Below are 14,703 nucleotides of genomic sequence, written 5' to 3' on the forward strand. Positions count from 1 at the left end.
ACATGACATGCGCTTAAGTGAACGTTGGATCTTCAAGCGTTTCAAAAATCTATATGAATTGTAACTGGATTATTCAAACTGCAAATATTCTTTACTCACTGAAAAAAAATTGTTGGAGCATGTTCCAATGTGCTCTGGCAGCACTACACCTACACCTGTTTAAATCAAAAGCTTTCACAGGACCTGGAAAGTATGATAGTGACTTCTCAGTAAGAACTAGTAGCTCACCGGTGTGCTGGGGTGCTGTGCCTGCACCGAGGTGGGCTGCTGCATCTGGCTGGGGGGTTCTGTCTGGGGCTGCAGGGGTGTGAGCGGCAGGGAGGGGTCCGGGGGTGTGCCCATGGCTGAGGGGGGGGCAGGGAGACTACTGGGTACGTGGGTTGGGGTGGAGGAGGGCCCACCTACGGAGGCTGGGGTGGAGGGCCGTGGTGGCACCTGGGCCTGTGCAGAAGCATGGTGCTGCTGCTGCTGCTGCTGCTGCTGTTGCAGCTGCTGCTGCGGCTGCAGGCTGGCAGAGGCATTGGGTGGAGGGGTGGCGCGCAAGGTGGGCTGGGCTGCAGGGCCACAGGGCAGCTGGGAGCCAAGGGATCCCAACGCATTCAGAGGGAGGTTAGAGTTCTGTGGCTGCTGGAACAAAGAGGGATGTACAGTTAGCATAAGCAATATTCATATAGCATCCTACACAGAGATGCTCATAAGGCCACGTTCAGGAAAGAAGCAAGGGGCAATGAAAATGCTAGGAGCATGCCTAATGTCAGCATTTCTCTCAGCACAGCACATGTCTCCTCACCTGTGTGACAGCAGCCTGTGTTATGGGCTGGCCCATGCCTACATTCACATTCATTGCTCCACCTGCAGCTGCAGGGAACTGGCCCTGTGGCAGGAACTGGCCCTGATTGGCTGGCTGAGGGACCATGTTATTAGCATGACTACCCATCATTCCTTGGGTCTGAGGCATCCTTGACGGGGACATGCCCATCTATAAAAGAGAAGAGAAATGAAACAGACAAAAACGTTATGGCGGCAGGCCTCTAGTATTCAATACCTAATAAGTAAATATGCCATGCCATGTTTTGATTCAACAGACAGAAGGAACACTACAATTGACAGCCAGACAGCTGCTTCATTAATGGGTCAGGAATTGTGTCAACCACAGTCAGAACATTGCATACTGAAGCATGCTTTAGTTTCAAAATGGTAACAGATTAAGAAATTAATAATCAGCCAAAGGCTGTGGGGTATTTCACAGTCAAGTGGAGAATAAAGCTAAAGAATGACAGAGAAAAATGGAGCAAGAACTGAATAAACTGCAAACAAAACTGAAAAATGGTTGAAGAAGAGCACGTTTAAAATATAGAGTGGGGACTGAAAGGCTCAGGGAAACCTCGGTTATAATAAAGTGAAGAGACAGAGGGGAAAGATCTAACCGCTGGGACGGAGCTCATGTTCATCTGCTGTGGATGGTTCATGGGGGAGGGAGCACGTGCTCCCATGGGTGCCTGAGACATCTGCGCATTCTGCATTGCCATTGGGTTAAACTGATTGATTCCTGTGGGAACAGATACACACACACACACACACACAATTGTTTAGCTGTTTATTAAACTTGGGAGTTGTAATTTAATATTCCATGTCCTGCTGGGCTGTTAGAGGCACTGAAGCAGCTCACTTAAACATCACAGCTCTGACAAATGCTTTCAACATTACCTGGTTAAACAATCAGGTACAGCTAAAAACCAATTTCACTGTTGAAATGCAGATTTTCTTTAAAACATTTAGGTGTTAATCCATTAGGAAACTTAAGAACTTGGAAGTTTAGCAAAAAGATGACATGTGCTGCTTTCTTTTTTTTTGACCAGGACTGCCAAGAAAGCAATGAGCAAAAACATACCTTGGGGCACCTGCATACGGTTCATTATCTGATTTGGCATGTTGGGCATAGGCACAGGTCCATCTGAAAGACACAAGGACATGGCAGCGTTCATTTATGAGTTATTATCAGTTACAGACTTTTTTTGTACTCATATCAACTGAGAATTGCAGAAGAAGCAGACAGCACTCAAGACCCAGAAGTGTCTTTCCGCTTTAATATTTTGAGTGTAGAGAGTTTGGCTACTAACTCGGAGGTCGGACAGCCTGTCCTGGGCCCATGGCGTTGGGCTGAGCCATACCAGGCTGCTGAGGCCCAGCTGTGCCCACCATGCCAGGCTGTTTCTGGAGCCGTGAGCGCCTCTTCTCCTCCAGTTCCTTCTGGATTTTGTAGATTTTCTCTGCCAGGAAGTGGTAATACTCATCCTAGTGAGATGATAACAAGAGACGGACAAGACATTTCAAAAAGAATAGTGATTGTGTTTCTTCGGTGTCTGGTTCTGGTTAAAATTCTCAACTCTCATAGTGACAAGAGAGAGGTTGAAACCAAAATCGCAGAAGACAGGTCATAATGGCGTGATGATAAAAACACAAGAAGTGTATTATATAAGTTACCCTGCTGTTAGCGGACTCGTACATATCACCCTCGACCTTGCGTGCATATGCCACCAGGTTCTCCATTCGACGGTCCTTCAGTGCTGCGGGGTCTGGGGTGGGGAATATGGCTTGTACACTGAAGAGAGAAGGAGAGAAATACACAACTCATTGAGAGCCTGGTGCACCAAGTTTATTCTGTTTCCAAATGACAGAATCTGAGTATTTATAATGCATCTGTTACATTGCTTGACTTACAGTTTGTGCACCAGGTGGGTGCGCAGGTCCTGAGTGACGTGTTCATGCCAGGCCTTCCTTACCCCTGAAGCAGAGAGAGGGGTGGCAGTGGGCAGGTTTCCCATGCCTCCCGCTACCGTCCCATCTGGCATCAGTTGACTGTAAGACACGGAGAGAAAGAAACTATGACTCAAGTTCAACTTCACACCAGGTTTTATAAACAAAACAATGTGCACATAGGTTGTAATTTACGTAGTTTGGCCTCCAAGAGACATTTTGAAAATGTATTTAAAAAGCACCCAAAGGGCAGAGAATGCATTGAGATTGTGGCTGATTATATTGCACTGGACATGAAATCATAAGACTCATTATTATCGTGTTCAATGACAAAAACGTACTAGAAAACAGGAAATGGTAGAAAACAGCAGGAGGCACGTGACAATGTAGCGGTGATTACGTTTATATGTCTTTCATCTTTAAAACTCATCACTGACTGCTGCTTGAACAGAGACGGATCGAAAATTATTTTCACACCAACGTCAACAAAACCAGTGCCTTCATAGCATTGTGCCACAAAAGGGGTGAATGTTAATGTGTTTACCCCAGTGTCATGTTTGCCAAAAGGAGCCTGAGCCAATGAATAGTAATTTGACCCAGAATTAACGCGGATTTTACCGTTTCCCACTAGCTACAAAAATCCAGATATTAGAAGTACGTGTTTTGGGGGTTTTTGGCCAGTGTGAAAGAGGTGCTAGCAAGCCCATTAAAAATAGTGGATACCTTGGCAACAAGAGCCTTGTTAATGTGGCATGTTAAGGATGACAATACTCACTTGTTGAGTGTGGATGGTAGGGAGGAGTCGGAGTGCATGCCAGTCGGGTCTGAAGAGGGGACACCCATGCCTCCTGCCATCTGGTTCATCTGATTAGTGCCTGATAAACACACATGGTCATTCAGAAGAAAAAGGCTTAGCAACAGATCGACAGTTTTGTTATCACATGTACATTTTTGATCCTCTAAAAATGACAGTGAAGTCTCTTTATTGTACCTAGTGGGTTCATATTTCGCAGCTGCGGGTGGGGGCCTTGGGGGTTTTGCTGAGCCTGACCCTGGACCTGAACAGGGGACTGGTTCCCATACGGCAGGCCCAGGGCAGCGTAGGCCCTCTGCATGGAGCTGGGGTCGATGTGCGTGGCAGCACTGTTGATGGCTGTGGCACTTGGCTGACCAGGCCCCACCGTGCTGATGGCATTCTGCAGACTGGCCCCAGGAGAACCTAGCATGGCTTAAATGAGAAGATGAGGAAATAAGTAAGTGGTTTGGCAATTTGAATTAAGCATTTAATAATTAATACACTGTTATAAATGAGGGGTAACTGCTGCTGCCTCCATTCTTTCTGTATTGTTTCTTAATACAACACAAATAATTAACATTAGTATACTCATCAGTATGAAAAAAAATGAAAACATTAACACCATTGAATATTATTAACTGATTTTTTTTCTGTGTTAAGAAAATAAATCTCAGTCTCTGTGGAAAAGAAAATGTTCTTGAGCAGACCTCCATCTAAAATCCCTACACTGCTCCCTGCTGTGTTGACTGCTGACAGGGAGCACGCTGCCTCTGTGGGGGATTTAAATCTGTCAGGGCCTTTTAACCAATCAGAGAGCACGCTATCCAAAGACCCTGCCCCCACTCATAGCAGAGCCACGGAGCCCCTCCCCTGGGTGTCACATTACAGGCCCAGCCTTTCTAGAGGAATCCTCTCACTGTTCGAGCTCTCCCAGTCAGCGAGCCAGCACAGAGCTGCGGCAGGGACACACGACCTGCAGGGGGCACCACTTCATGCCACACACTTGACTCGAAGCTCGCTGCTGAGTGACAACTGCCTTACTGAACAGCTTACAAGGTATCAAAAGATTTTTTTTTTCCCAAAATGACCACAACCACAAGTTATTTAAGCATCCATCCAGAATTCTTTGTTCTCTATTAACTTCTAACTTAGCCCATATGTATTTTTATATGGATGTTTAAATGCATAAGAGAGAAGGGGAGCTGCTGGAGTCACTCACGTTGCTGGTTCCTCTTATCGCTAGCGTTCTTTAAAGGCAGGCAGACCGGACAGTCGTGCCGCGTACAGTTCTTCCAGTGGGAGATGATCTGTCTGGATGATGCACAGTGAGCCACTGGGGAAAAACAAAAGGGAAAAAGAGACAGATTGAGGCATGGAGACAGGTAACTCAGCAGTATTTGACATTTTCAAAAGTTAAGGAGTTGAAAATGCTGATTTCCAACCAGACTACATTCAACTCATGTAAAATAAGTAGGTATGCACCGATTGCAATTTTCTTGGCCAATTCCAATTTCTTACATTTTTGTAACCTTTTTTCAATGGACAAATTCAATTGTATGTTCAAAATGAAACACTGACTATTAAATAGCTAATAAAAATAACACATTGTGAGCTATTTTAATGGCCTGTTACTGAAATGTCTAAGTGAATTTTAGCTCCCACTTATAAGCATTTACGCAGTGCATACTGGTTAATCTGGGACTCTTATGTTGGGGGGCAGCATGTGAAAACTAGGCGATTATGGTCTCGTCCCTGACTAAATGAAGGAAAGTTAAAAGCAAGTTAAAATGCAGCATGGTCAAAACAAACAAAACATAAAAACCCTTGACTGCTCCAGTACAATGTGCAAATACCTATGTAAAAGCAATTACAGATGTAATAAAACCATAAAACCATCCCTGCATTTACTTTAAGCGTATAAACAGTAAAAATATCGGAGTTCAAAGTTCATTAACCTGCGGTGACCTCCTTACTACTCACAGCAGTCAGAGGGAGGCTGCTTGCAAACAGGGTAGAGTAGAAGCATTGTGACATCAGTTTTAATAAAGATTAAATTCATGTTTGCTGATATTTCCGTTTGTTGTCAGTCACTGGGATATTTGGGGATTAGCAGGTCAAGGGGGTAAAGTGGCTCTATTGAAGCAATGAAATAAAAGAGCTTACTGCTTCACACTGCACAAAACAATACAACATAAGTGACTTAAATGCACAGCACTTCAGCATCTGATTGCTCTTATCAAACTGGTTAGAAATTGCCTTTTTTTTTTTAAATCACCGCTGTTCAATCATAATTACTCCCCATTGCATCTGTATTGTAGGTCAACAACAACAACGCAATTTGGTTGTTTATGATATATAGGGATGCAAATTTCAAGAAAATTCCTGCACTGGTCGTCAGTCACATACAGATCAATAAGCAATTCTGCTAAGGACGATATTGGTGAGCGGTTATATAAAGACCTGAAGGCGACAGATGCTTTTGGCATATTGTACTTGAAACTACAACAAGTCATCAACACCTTTCTCTAGTATGTATTGCTAATGGCACTGTGCCCACATCACAGGCTCTGATTATGTCAATGTTTTGTTCAATTCTTACAGTGATTAGCAGACGAGAGATTAACCCGTGACATCAGAGTCACATTAAAGTTCAGATGCGAGGAAATTCAGTTAGCACAGTTATGTCCCTTTAACACCTTGTGGTGGCAGGTGCACAGGTAAACACCCTCAGACAGGAGTCAGCCAAAACTTAAATATCTGAATCCAAGTAGTGCTCCGAAAAACACTTCACTCACCCTGGCAGGACTTGCCAGCCTGGCAGTGTGTCATGTGGTTGAGGACGTTCTTCATGGTGCGGCAGTGGGGCAGGGTGCAGGCCCTCACCTCCCCGTTGGCCTGCTCGCGCCGCTGGCACTTATGTGCGTGGAGCAACAGGACCAGCTGCTGCTGAATGAGTTTTCGCTTCTCGGGGTCGGCTGTCGGGCCCGTGGACACACCACCAGCACCGGGGACCATGCCCACCGATGCTACCTGCGTCTGCATCTGGGACTGCAAAAGGGTGACAATATACAGACAAGTTAGGCACAGATCACAATGTCAGACTCAACTTGTTTTAGACTTTAAGCTTTTAAGTAAAAACATCAATAAATATAATGCAGGTGCTAAGAGATGTGGGGAAAGTTAAAAAATTAAATGAAGAAGGCATGACACCAGAGAAGAAAGAGGAGGTAAGATAAAGGAAGTTGACATGTAAAATTAAAAGACAATGTGAATGAAATCACTAAGAATGAGAGGGAACTGGTTACACAAGGAAAATAAAAAAAAATAAAAATCAATATAATAACTTTCTCAAGAATTGAGGGAATGACATTTCCTGCTTCGATGAAATCAATTTCCTGTTCCTCAAAAAGATTTGCATAGCAGAGCGCACTGTTTACTTTTTGAAAGAATCTCACCCTGTACTCAACAGTTGTACCACCTTTAACAAATCTGAGAGGGAGACAAGGTTATAATCTTGCCAGTTACTAAACTTCATCTTAATAACACCAAACATTTGTTCAGTTTTGTTTGTCTTATCTTTTGGTTCACTGGCTGTGTGAAGACGCCACTGGTTAAATTTAAATGTGCATAATAATGATATAATAATGCAATCCATATTAAACAAACTGTACTTTAAGCAACAATATATGAACACTTTGATCAGAGTTCTATCCTTACTCTTACTTATATCTTACTCCTTATCCTTACTTACTGATTACAGGTCATAATCTTTAGCAAAACCTTTGTCATCCCTGGAGGGGCGTTTGTGGTACTTATCAGTTATTAACAATAATGTGGCGACACTACAAATCGTTCAAAGACTGTTTAACTACAAGGAGTACTTTGACAGTCAGAGACCAACCGGAGAGCTGCTAGTGCTCAGCTTGATTCCCTCCCATCAGCAACGGCGCTTCTAGCATCCTCATCACTGTCGCCAGATTCAGGTTGCATAAGTTTTAAAAAGTGCAGGTACTTTGGCCTAAACTTCAGACATCTGGGGTCGACTTCTGCCCATCTTTGGTTTTAGACAAATCACATTAATACATTTTCCTTGTTGGGAAGCTTTTTTCACAGTAACGTAATAAGTTGATGTCAAGTTGAGTAACGTTAACTTCTCATCACCCGTCTCTCCTCTGCCCTTAAAGTAATGCGACTGTAAATGACAGGGAAACAACATAAAGAATCTCAAACTGAGCTGAAATGAAGGGAGTGCACATGACATAGGCACATTTGAGATGGGACCCCTGAAAATGGTTTACACCAAGACAGGGTGGTAGTTTGCTTTATTCCCAACACTTTACACATTGCAAAAGGAAAAAAAATGGTCTTTTATGGCAGCATTTCAGTGTTTCATGACTTCTATGAGAGCTTCCCTCGTGAAAAGCGCAAGGCCAAGACTAAAGCTAGTATGCATTCTTCAATGGTTGCAGACTGGGTGCCTATGTCTGCAGAGGAGATAGCGTGTGAAGCAACAGATGACGCAGAAAGCAAGTCTAAAGAAGCAAATCCATTTCCTGATGAAAAATAGCACAGATTTTGTTGAAAAGAGAACATGCACACTGCGACAGTGTAGTGTATCGCAGCAAGTTAATTACAGTACCGATACAACAGTTCCCCTTTTATCTTCCCTACATAGCCGGGTACAGCATATACATAATATAAAATATGTTTGCCCTTAGTAACCTAAAACACAAAGGGCGTGTGACAGATATCCACCTGTTATCGAAGATTCAGGCGACACTCACCAAGTTTGGCACACTCCCAGCTCCCTTCAGCTCAGCAGGGAATTGGGGCAGGTTGTTGGAAAGCGCCGTCTTGTTCTGGAGTTGTTGAGCGTTGACCCCCGCTGCCCCCATCTGCTGCACCCCACCCTGGCCATACTGCTGGCCAAATGGAGCTCCTGACATCCCCATCTATAGTTGACAATCGGGACAGAGGGTGGTCAGAAAATCTGCATATCATGCAGGATACCATCACAGTAGACCGGTCTTTTACCACGGCACTGAGTATTTATATAAAATGCACATGGAACTTTGAACCAGGAGAAATGCCAAATCGTCATGATTTTACTAGTTTTTAAATGACAATGAAAATTGTGATGTTAAGTGTAATCATCAACAGTAATCATGAATTATATCGCAATCGTCATTTTCTGTCAAAATAATTGCAATATCACTTTTTGATCATATCGCGCAGCCCTAATACAAATCTTTTTTATTTACAACGGTTGAGCAACGCTGACGCACCGTACTCGTCTTATCCACAACTCTTTCTGTGTTGCTGTTGTAGATGAGGGAACCAAAATGGATTCCAAAAAAATAATTTAAAAGGTGTCACACTGGACATAGTATGACTCATATGCCTGGCAATCAGCTTGTTGTGCTAACGTCAGCACAGATTGCTCACGGTATACAGCTTAAAGTTTCCAAGGTGAAACTTGCGCTTTTGAAATGTGGTTCTGCATAACCACCCTCAACATACAGTACATACCATGTAGTCTGTTTGCATCAGATCATAAGCCACATACTGTGATAACTTGGCACAATGACACAAACCGTTACAGCCCTAGAACAGTTTCTAGCTTTGATAATGCTCACACAGCGAGTCGGCGATCAGTGTGAGCTTCAGCACACATCAAAGTTGCAACTTTGCTTTTTTACCCCAAATGTTTTGTCTACAGTGCCTTTATCAGGGTGATCTGGTGCCTCAAGTTCACACATAATCGACAATTTTAGGGACTGCTGTTAAAAACTTAGACCCAAAACTACTCAATGTTAGCTCCAAAGTCTTTTAAATATGATTACTTAAAGCAAAATTAATTGTAAAGTTACTACAAAAATACATCATTTTTATTTTGTTAGTGGCCTCAAGAGAAGGAATACTTAGATTTCTTGTTCAGTCCTCAGAAGTAATTTATTCCAATTTATTCTCCGATGGCCCTCTGCATGAACCTGTGTGCTGCCTTTGCCTGCTTTTCTCCACAGTGGCCAAAGCAGCAGCCTGCTTTGCTTCGCAGAGGTTTCCCCACCGCCAGTAGTGCTCAGGCAGACAGAGCAAGCCCGGCCCAGCGGAGGGAGAGAGAGAGGAACGGGAGGAGACACACAGAGAGAAAGACCAGCTTGCTCAACAGCTGAGCAGCGCACTGCAATGCTGCCTGCCCCTCCCCCTCCACTGCACAGAAACACACAGATGCTTGCCTACTGCCTCCCTGCCGTTCACACATGAGCACGGTCTCGTCCTCCTCTCCCACATGGGTTCTCTCGCTTGACAATCGGCACTTATTACGGAGGAGTGTCGCCAGACTAGAGGACAGCACTGTCGCACAGGAAGCCTCTAGTGTTTCCCCTCCTCTTGGCATGCCCTCTTCTGTTCCTCCATCTCTACAGTGCCTCCCCCACCCGAACAACAACACTCAAACCAGCCCCTCTAAACATGATTTACAGCTCCATTATCAAAGGCCAAAGGCCCAGAGAGACACGGCATATGCCAGAGAGAGAGAAAAGAGAAACGAAACGGTTGCGGGAGAAGAGTGAATACTAGAAAAATAAAGTGGAAAATGGTGGAAAAGTAAGCAAAGACAAATAGAGGGCTTCAGCAAATACGTCTGAAAACAAAAAAAGATTCTGGTTCATATTCGCGTGTGCATTTCGATCTAATGGTGGATGATCTTGCCAAAAAATAATGTCACTATCTATTTGATCGTAACCACAATCCACACTTGAATTACTGTATATTGTTTCAATTTTGAAATGCCAGTCTTGAAAAAGCCTTTGAATTTCTGCATTTGAACCATTGGAAGACAATATTGCATTACAGATGGATCTTTTGGCACAAGCTCCTCATCTGCCATGTTGCTACCTTTAACTGTCTCATTGTTTATAACATGTCAACCAAGGGAGACCGACATGAAGTAGTTTGTCCAATCAGCATAACCATCTAGTTGGCTACATCGCTCTATTGGTTTCTTCACATATGTGAAGTTTAGAAAAAGAAATAAGAGGAAATCTAAGACTGCAATCTCTACAATTCAGTAACCTTAATTTTGAAGTTCCTATTTGTAAAGCTCTTTCCTGCCAAAGGGTTCATAGCATCTAAATTAGGTTGGATTGCATAGTGGCCAAAACTGAGCCATGTTCATTACTCTCATACCGTTTTTCCATTACATCTGCCGGCCTGGCTCTACTCGGTTTGAATTGGCGCAGCAGCCCGGCACAGCCGGGATTTTGCTTCTCCACCACAACTGGGCTTCCGTGCTTGAAGGTGTGTCTTAAACCAATGACGGACTTGTCCTGATCCCCGCAGTACTATCGAAGAATCACCACTGACAAACTGGTTCCGCTAATTCAGCATAACAACAAGTTTAATTTACTATAACTTCTTCACAATAAAAGCTAAAAAGTCTCTTAAAAACGTTTATTATGAAGCAGCATTATGGGAAACGTGTTTTCGCCAGCAGTATCTAAACATGACTCACATCAGCCTAAACCGTGCTCTTATTCCCTAATCAGTGGCCTGTTTAATTATCACTCACAATGACGGGGAGCTGGATCAAAAAGCAATGCCTTATAAATGTTCAGCATTAAGGCCATTTCTCTATTTTATGTGTCGAGCTCACCGTACTACCCCACTAAGCGGCTCGCCTGTACACAGCCAAAATGATCGTGAGAGCAGGAGGTGATGGACCAGGAGTTTAACTTGTCAAGATCAAGTGGATTCACCTGGTTGCATCATTTCAACCCCAATCCTTACCATATATTAATTGCATGAGTTTGCTGTTGAGCAAGAGTGGGGGGAAGCGCTTAAAGCATTTTTCTAATAGTTTTGGTGATACGGTGTTGTTAGCAAACTGTGCTTCTTCCCTACTGTGGACACTCCACGACTTAAACGGTCATCGGCTGCGATTTTCTCATTTGTACTGATTATATTAAATGATTGTTGGGTAAGAGGGGCTCATCAGTCACACACATTTGGTCTGTGTGGCATAATGTTTGTTTATACCATGTTATGTGATATTGTAGTGCTAGCGTTATTTTTGTAGGTTAAACTGGCTTGATAATAAAAAGCTGAGATGCTTTGATGCATATTTTGTTGAAGCTTTTCTGTGTTTCAAGACTAAATAATCTCCAAACTGACATGTTGAGTTAGCCAACTGTTGCTAGCTCACTCAGTTACAGACTGTCTCATGTTAAGTTGCGTTCATGGTCCAGCGCCTGTAGCGCCAACTCAAAGAAAAAAACAAAATATCTGCTGGATATCTTTGTAGAACTGTTCAATTAACAATTAATGAATTATTTGTGCTACAGCATTTTGGCTATTGGCTTTAAATTGCATTATTAAATATCTATAATTCTTAAAAACATCAGACTATGTGGATTGGTATGTGGATCAGTGGAGTCAGTCTGATATCCATTGAGTGAATTATGTCAATACTGGCACCAAATACTGATATTGGATCAATGGCAACTCTATTGTAAAGTATAAAATGTAACAAATTGTCCAAAAAAAATGTTGCCAGTGTTTGCAAGACCTATAGATTTATTGTTAAATGTGCAATAAAACCTTTCATTTTTTTCATTACCATACAGCATGTGTTGATCATAAAGAAAACAGCAACAATCATCAAACGATGAAGCCATCTTTCTTCCTCAGGCTATCGTCAAAACTTGTTCCACTGTCCAAACTATACAAGTGTCTCGTATCATGTGTGCGACTGCACATCTGATCTTTCTTTCAAAGTAATAGTGAAGCCAGCTACATTTCCCAAGCTTTGAACATAAACGCCGACACATCACTCTCCCACATTTCGGCAGCATGTTTCTCTGTTGGCAGCAACACAAGGTAAATATGACATTTGGCAGATTATGCCGTTTTATCTTGCAACCACAGGTTAACACATATGCAATGAACACGACCAGGTTAAAATCCGTCTTTGCTCTTTCCTCTCAAACATAATCCCAGCATCTCAATATGATATAAAGGCATTTGTTTCAGTTTCTGAGATTAATGCACTTGGTAACACCCTCAACTGGTTGGGCTGTTGAGGGCTGGGCAAATGAAATAACACATCTCACATGCTTTTCAGGATAAAAAGATGAGATGAAAACAAGACTGAAATACTGTACATAAGGTCGATGGCTTGACAACAACAGCCAATTATATGGCTGGATCAAAACTATTTCTGACCACTCGTATGGCAGTCCTTTTTTTACTAAAGGACAGCCCATTAAAAGGTTTGATTAAGATAACCAAACTCACCACATGATTTTTTTTTGTAAAAAGTCAGATAGATATAAATTACAAGCTCTCCTACATTGGAAGCTTCAAGTGCTTGCACATAAAATTATAATGACAGCACCTTAAATGTAAGAATGGTGTGGATAAATGGTGGGGGCGGTGATGTTGTGGCAATACTTTCATGTTATCAACTCAGCTAACATGCAAAGAAAAGACTGAAGCAGACTGATTAACTGAAGCATTGCAGTCCAGTCAAGCAAGTTGTTCAGTCATGATGGAGCACAAACAGTTTAACCCTGTCCTAAAATACAATTCTGGCCAGAAAATAATTTAGAAAAGATTAATTTTGAACCTTACCTTATTCATGTTTCCAGCTTGCTGGGCATTCAACGAGTTGTGTGCTCCCAACTGTGGCCCTCCTTGTGTGAGTGTCTCTGCCAGCACACTGCCTCCAACACCAGGTCCTTGTGCCCCCTGCATGCTTTGGCCCTGGTACTGCATGCCAGGTCTACCCCGGCCTGCAGGTCCCAGAGTCCCATTCATCACTTGACCAGCCTGGCCCATGACCCCATGACTCTGCCCACTGTTCAACATGGCCTGGTTGAAGCTCATGCCTGTGCTTCCATTGCCTTGTCCGGCAGCACCTCCTTTCTGGGCCTGGGGAGACTGGTGGTTGGTAGCACCCTGCCCCAGTGGACTTTTACCAAGCACAGCACCTAACTGGCTTCCCACCATGCCCCCCTGTTGGGGGCCCCCTCCCAAGATGGAGGAGCTTCCTGGTCGCAGGAGCTCAGACAGTTGCTTGTGTTTGGCAGCTGCATCAGGGACAATGGAGTTGAGACCAGGACCTCCACCTGGACCACCATTGGATGACATTCCCATTCCCAAGTCTCCATTGGGGATGAGCTCATCTGGAAGGTCATTTTCCAGGTCAAACAGAGACACAAGATCTGAAGAAGACAGAAAAGGAAATAAGAATTAGCCGTCATCACTGACTCGACCCATTAACCAATAACAGAACAAGCTTCTAACCACCAAGGACAGAGAAATTAAGGTTTTTGTTGGAAGGTTTACTCAATTATCATCATGATCTGATTAATCACTTAAAGTAATCCAGCGTAAAAACCCCAAGTTTTAAGATAAACATCTTCTATTCTACTAGATCTACTAACTACTATTTTACTACATAGTTATTAAGCAGTTCACTGTGAAGGAGGAGAATCATGCAGGTGTTTTTCAAAGGATACCGTCCCATTCATCATTTTTATTACAGAATATTGGCCCAGCTGTATGCCATTTTTCAAGCATACCATTATACGAAAATTATAGGTCATCACTCAGTGCACATGCGCTTATCTAACGTATTGAATTTTACTTTATTAGTGTTATTAACAACATATTTCAAGTCTTCTCCTTTTCATCCTTTTAAGGGTCACTGTAACTGATAATAATTACAGATGCAATGATTTTTTTGGCCCAACATGGGAATCAGCATTGGCCTATAGTGGCCGATGTTTATTGTCGTTTCCCATTCATTCTCGCTGGGTACACACACTGTCATTATTTTTAGAGCAATGTAATGTGCATGTGTGAATTCTTTTTAAATTAAAAGTGAAAGAAAATGTTGGCGTGTATTACAAGGTCTTGGAGAAAGATCAGCGACGTGTAGTTTGCAAAATATTCCAGTGACATTTGCTGATGTGATCCCCTCGGTAAGACCCCTGAGACAGCTAAGAAGTGGAGGCGGACACAGGCCGGTTCAAGGTTAAAGGTTCTTGTTAATTTTACTGTTTTTCTAAATAGCTTTTACATTAATATTTAATTGTATTATTGTATGTTTCACAAAAAGAATGTTTTACCAAAATTTCTCAATAAGC

At 42.9% G+C, this 14,703-nt stretch overlaps 1 protein-coding gene across 4 annotated transcripts in view; it reads right to left on the reverse strand.

Annotated features, from left to right (window-relative positions):
• The window catches only part of crebbpb (CREB binding lysine acetyltransferase b), a 35,625-nt gene that overhangs the window by 11,796 nt on the left and 9,126 nt on the right, over positions 1 to 14,703 (reverse strand). For 2 of the 4 annotated variants that reach the window (XM_084371106.1, XM_084371104.1), the window contains exons 2-14: positions 13,184 to 13,776; positions 8,338 to 8,505; positions 6,349 to 6,601; positions 4,773 to 4,886; positions 3,749 to 3,985; positions 3,533 to 3,632; positions 2,722 to 2,859; positions 2,485 to 2,602; positions 2,121 to 2,295; positions 1,892 to 1,954; positions 1,428 to 1,549; positions 791 to 979; positions 229 to 624 (exon numbers count right to left, since the gene is read on the reverse strand). In XM_084371106.1, coding sequence (XP_084227232.1) covers positions 229 to 624; positions 791 to 979; positions 1,428 to 1,549; positions 1,892 to 1,954; positions 2,121 to 2,295; positions 2,485 to 2,602; positions 2,722 to 2,859; positions 3,533 to 3,632; positions 3,749 to 3,985; positions 4,773 to 4,886; positions 6,349 to 6,601; positions 8,338 to 8,505; positions 13,184 to 13,776 — 2,666 coding nt within the window. Of the gene's footprint in view, positions 1 to 228; positions 628 to 790; positions 980 to 1,427; positions 1,550 to 1,891; positions 1,955 to 2,120; positions 2,296 to 2,484; positions 2,603 to 2,721; positions 2,860 to 3,532; positions 3,633 to 3,748; positions 3,986 to 4,772; positions 4,887 to 6,348; positions 6,602 to 8,337; positions 8,506 to 13,183; positions 13,777 to 14,703 lie in introns of all 4 variants that reach the window. The other 2 variants (XM_084371105.1, XM_084371103.1) reach the window with 1 other exon arrangement.

Source organism: Pagrus pagrus (assembly GCF_965226575.1).
Source record: "Pagrus pagrus genome assembly, chromosome: 13".
Classification (NCBI taxonomy): domain Eukaryota; kingdom Metazoa; phylum Chordata; class Actinopteri; order Spariformes; family Sparidae; genus Pagrus; species Pagrus pagrus.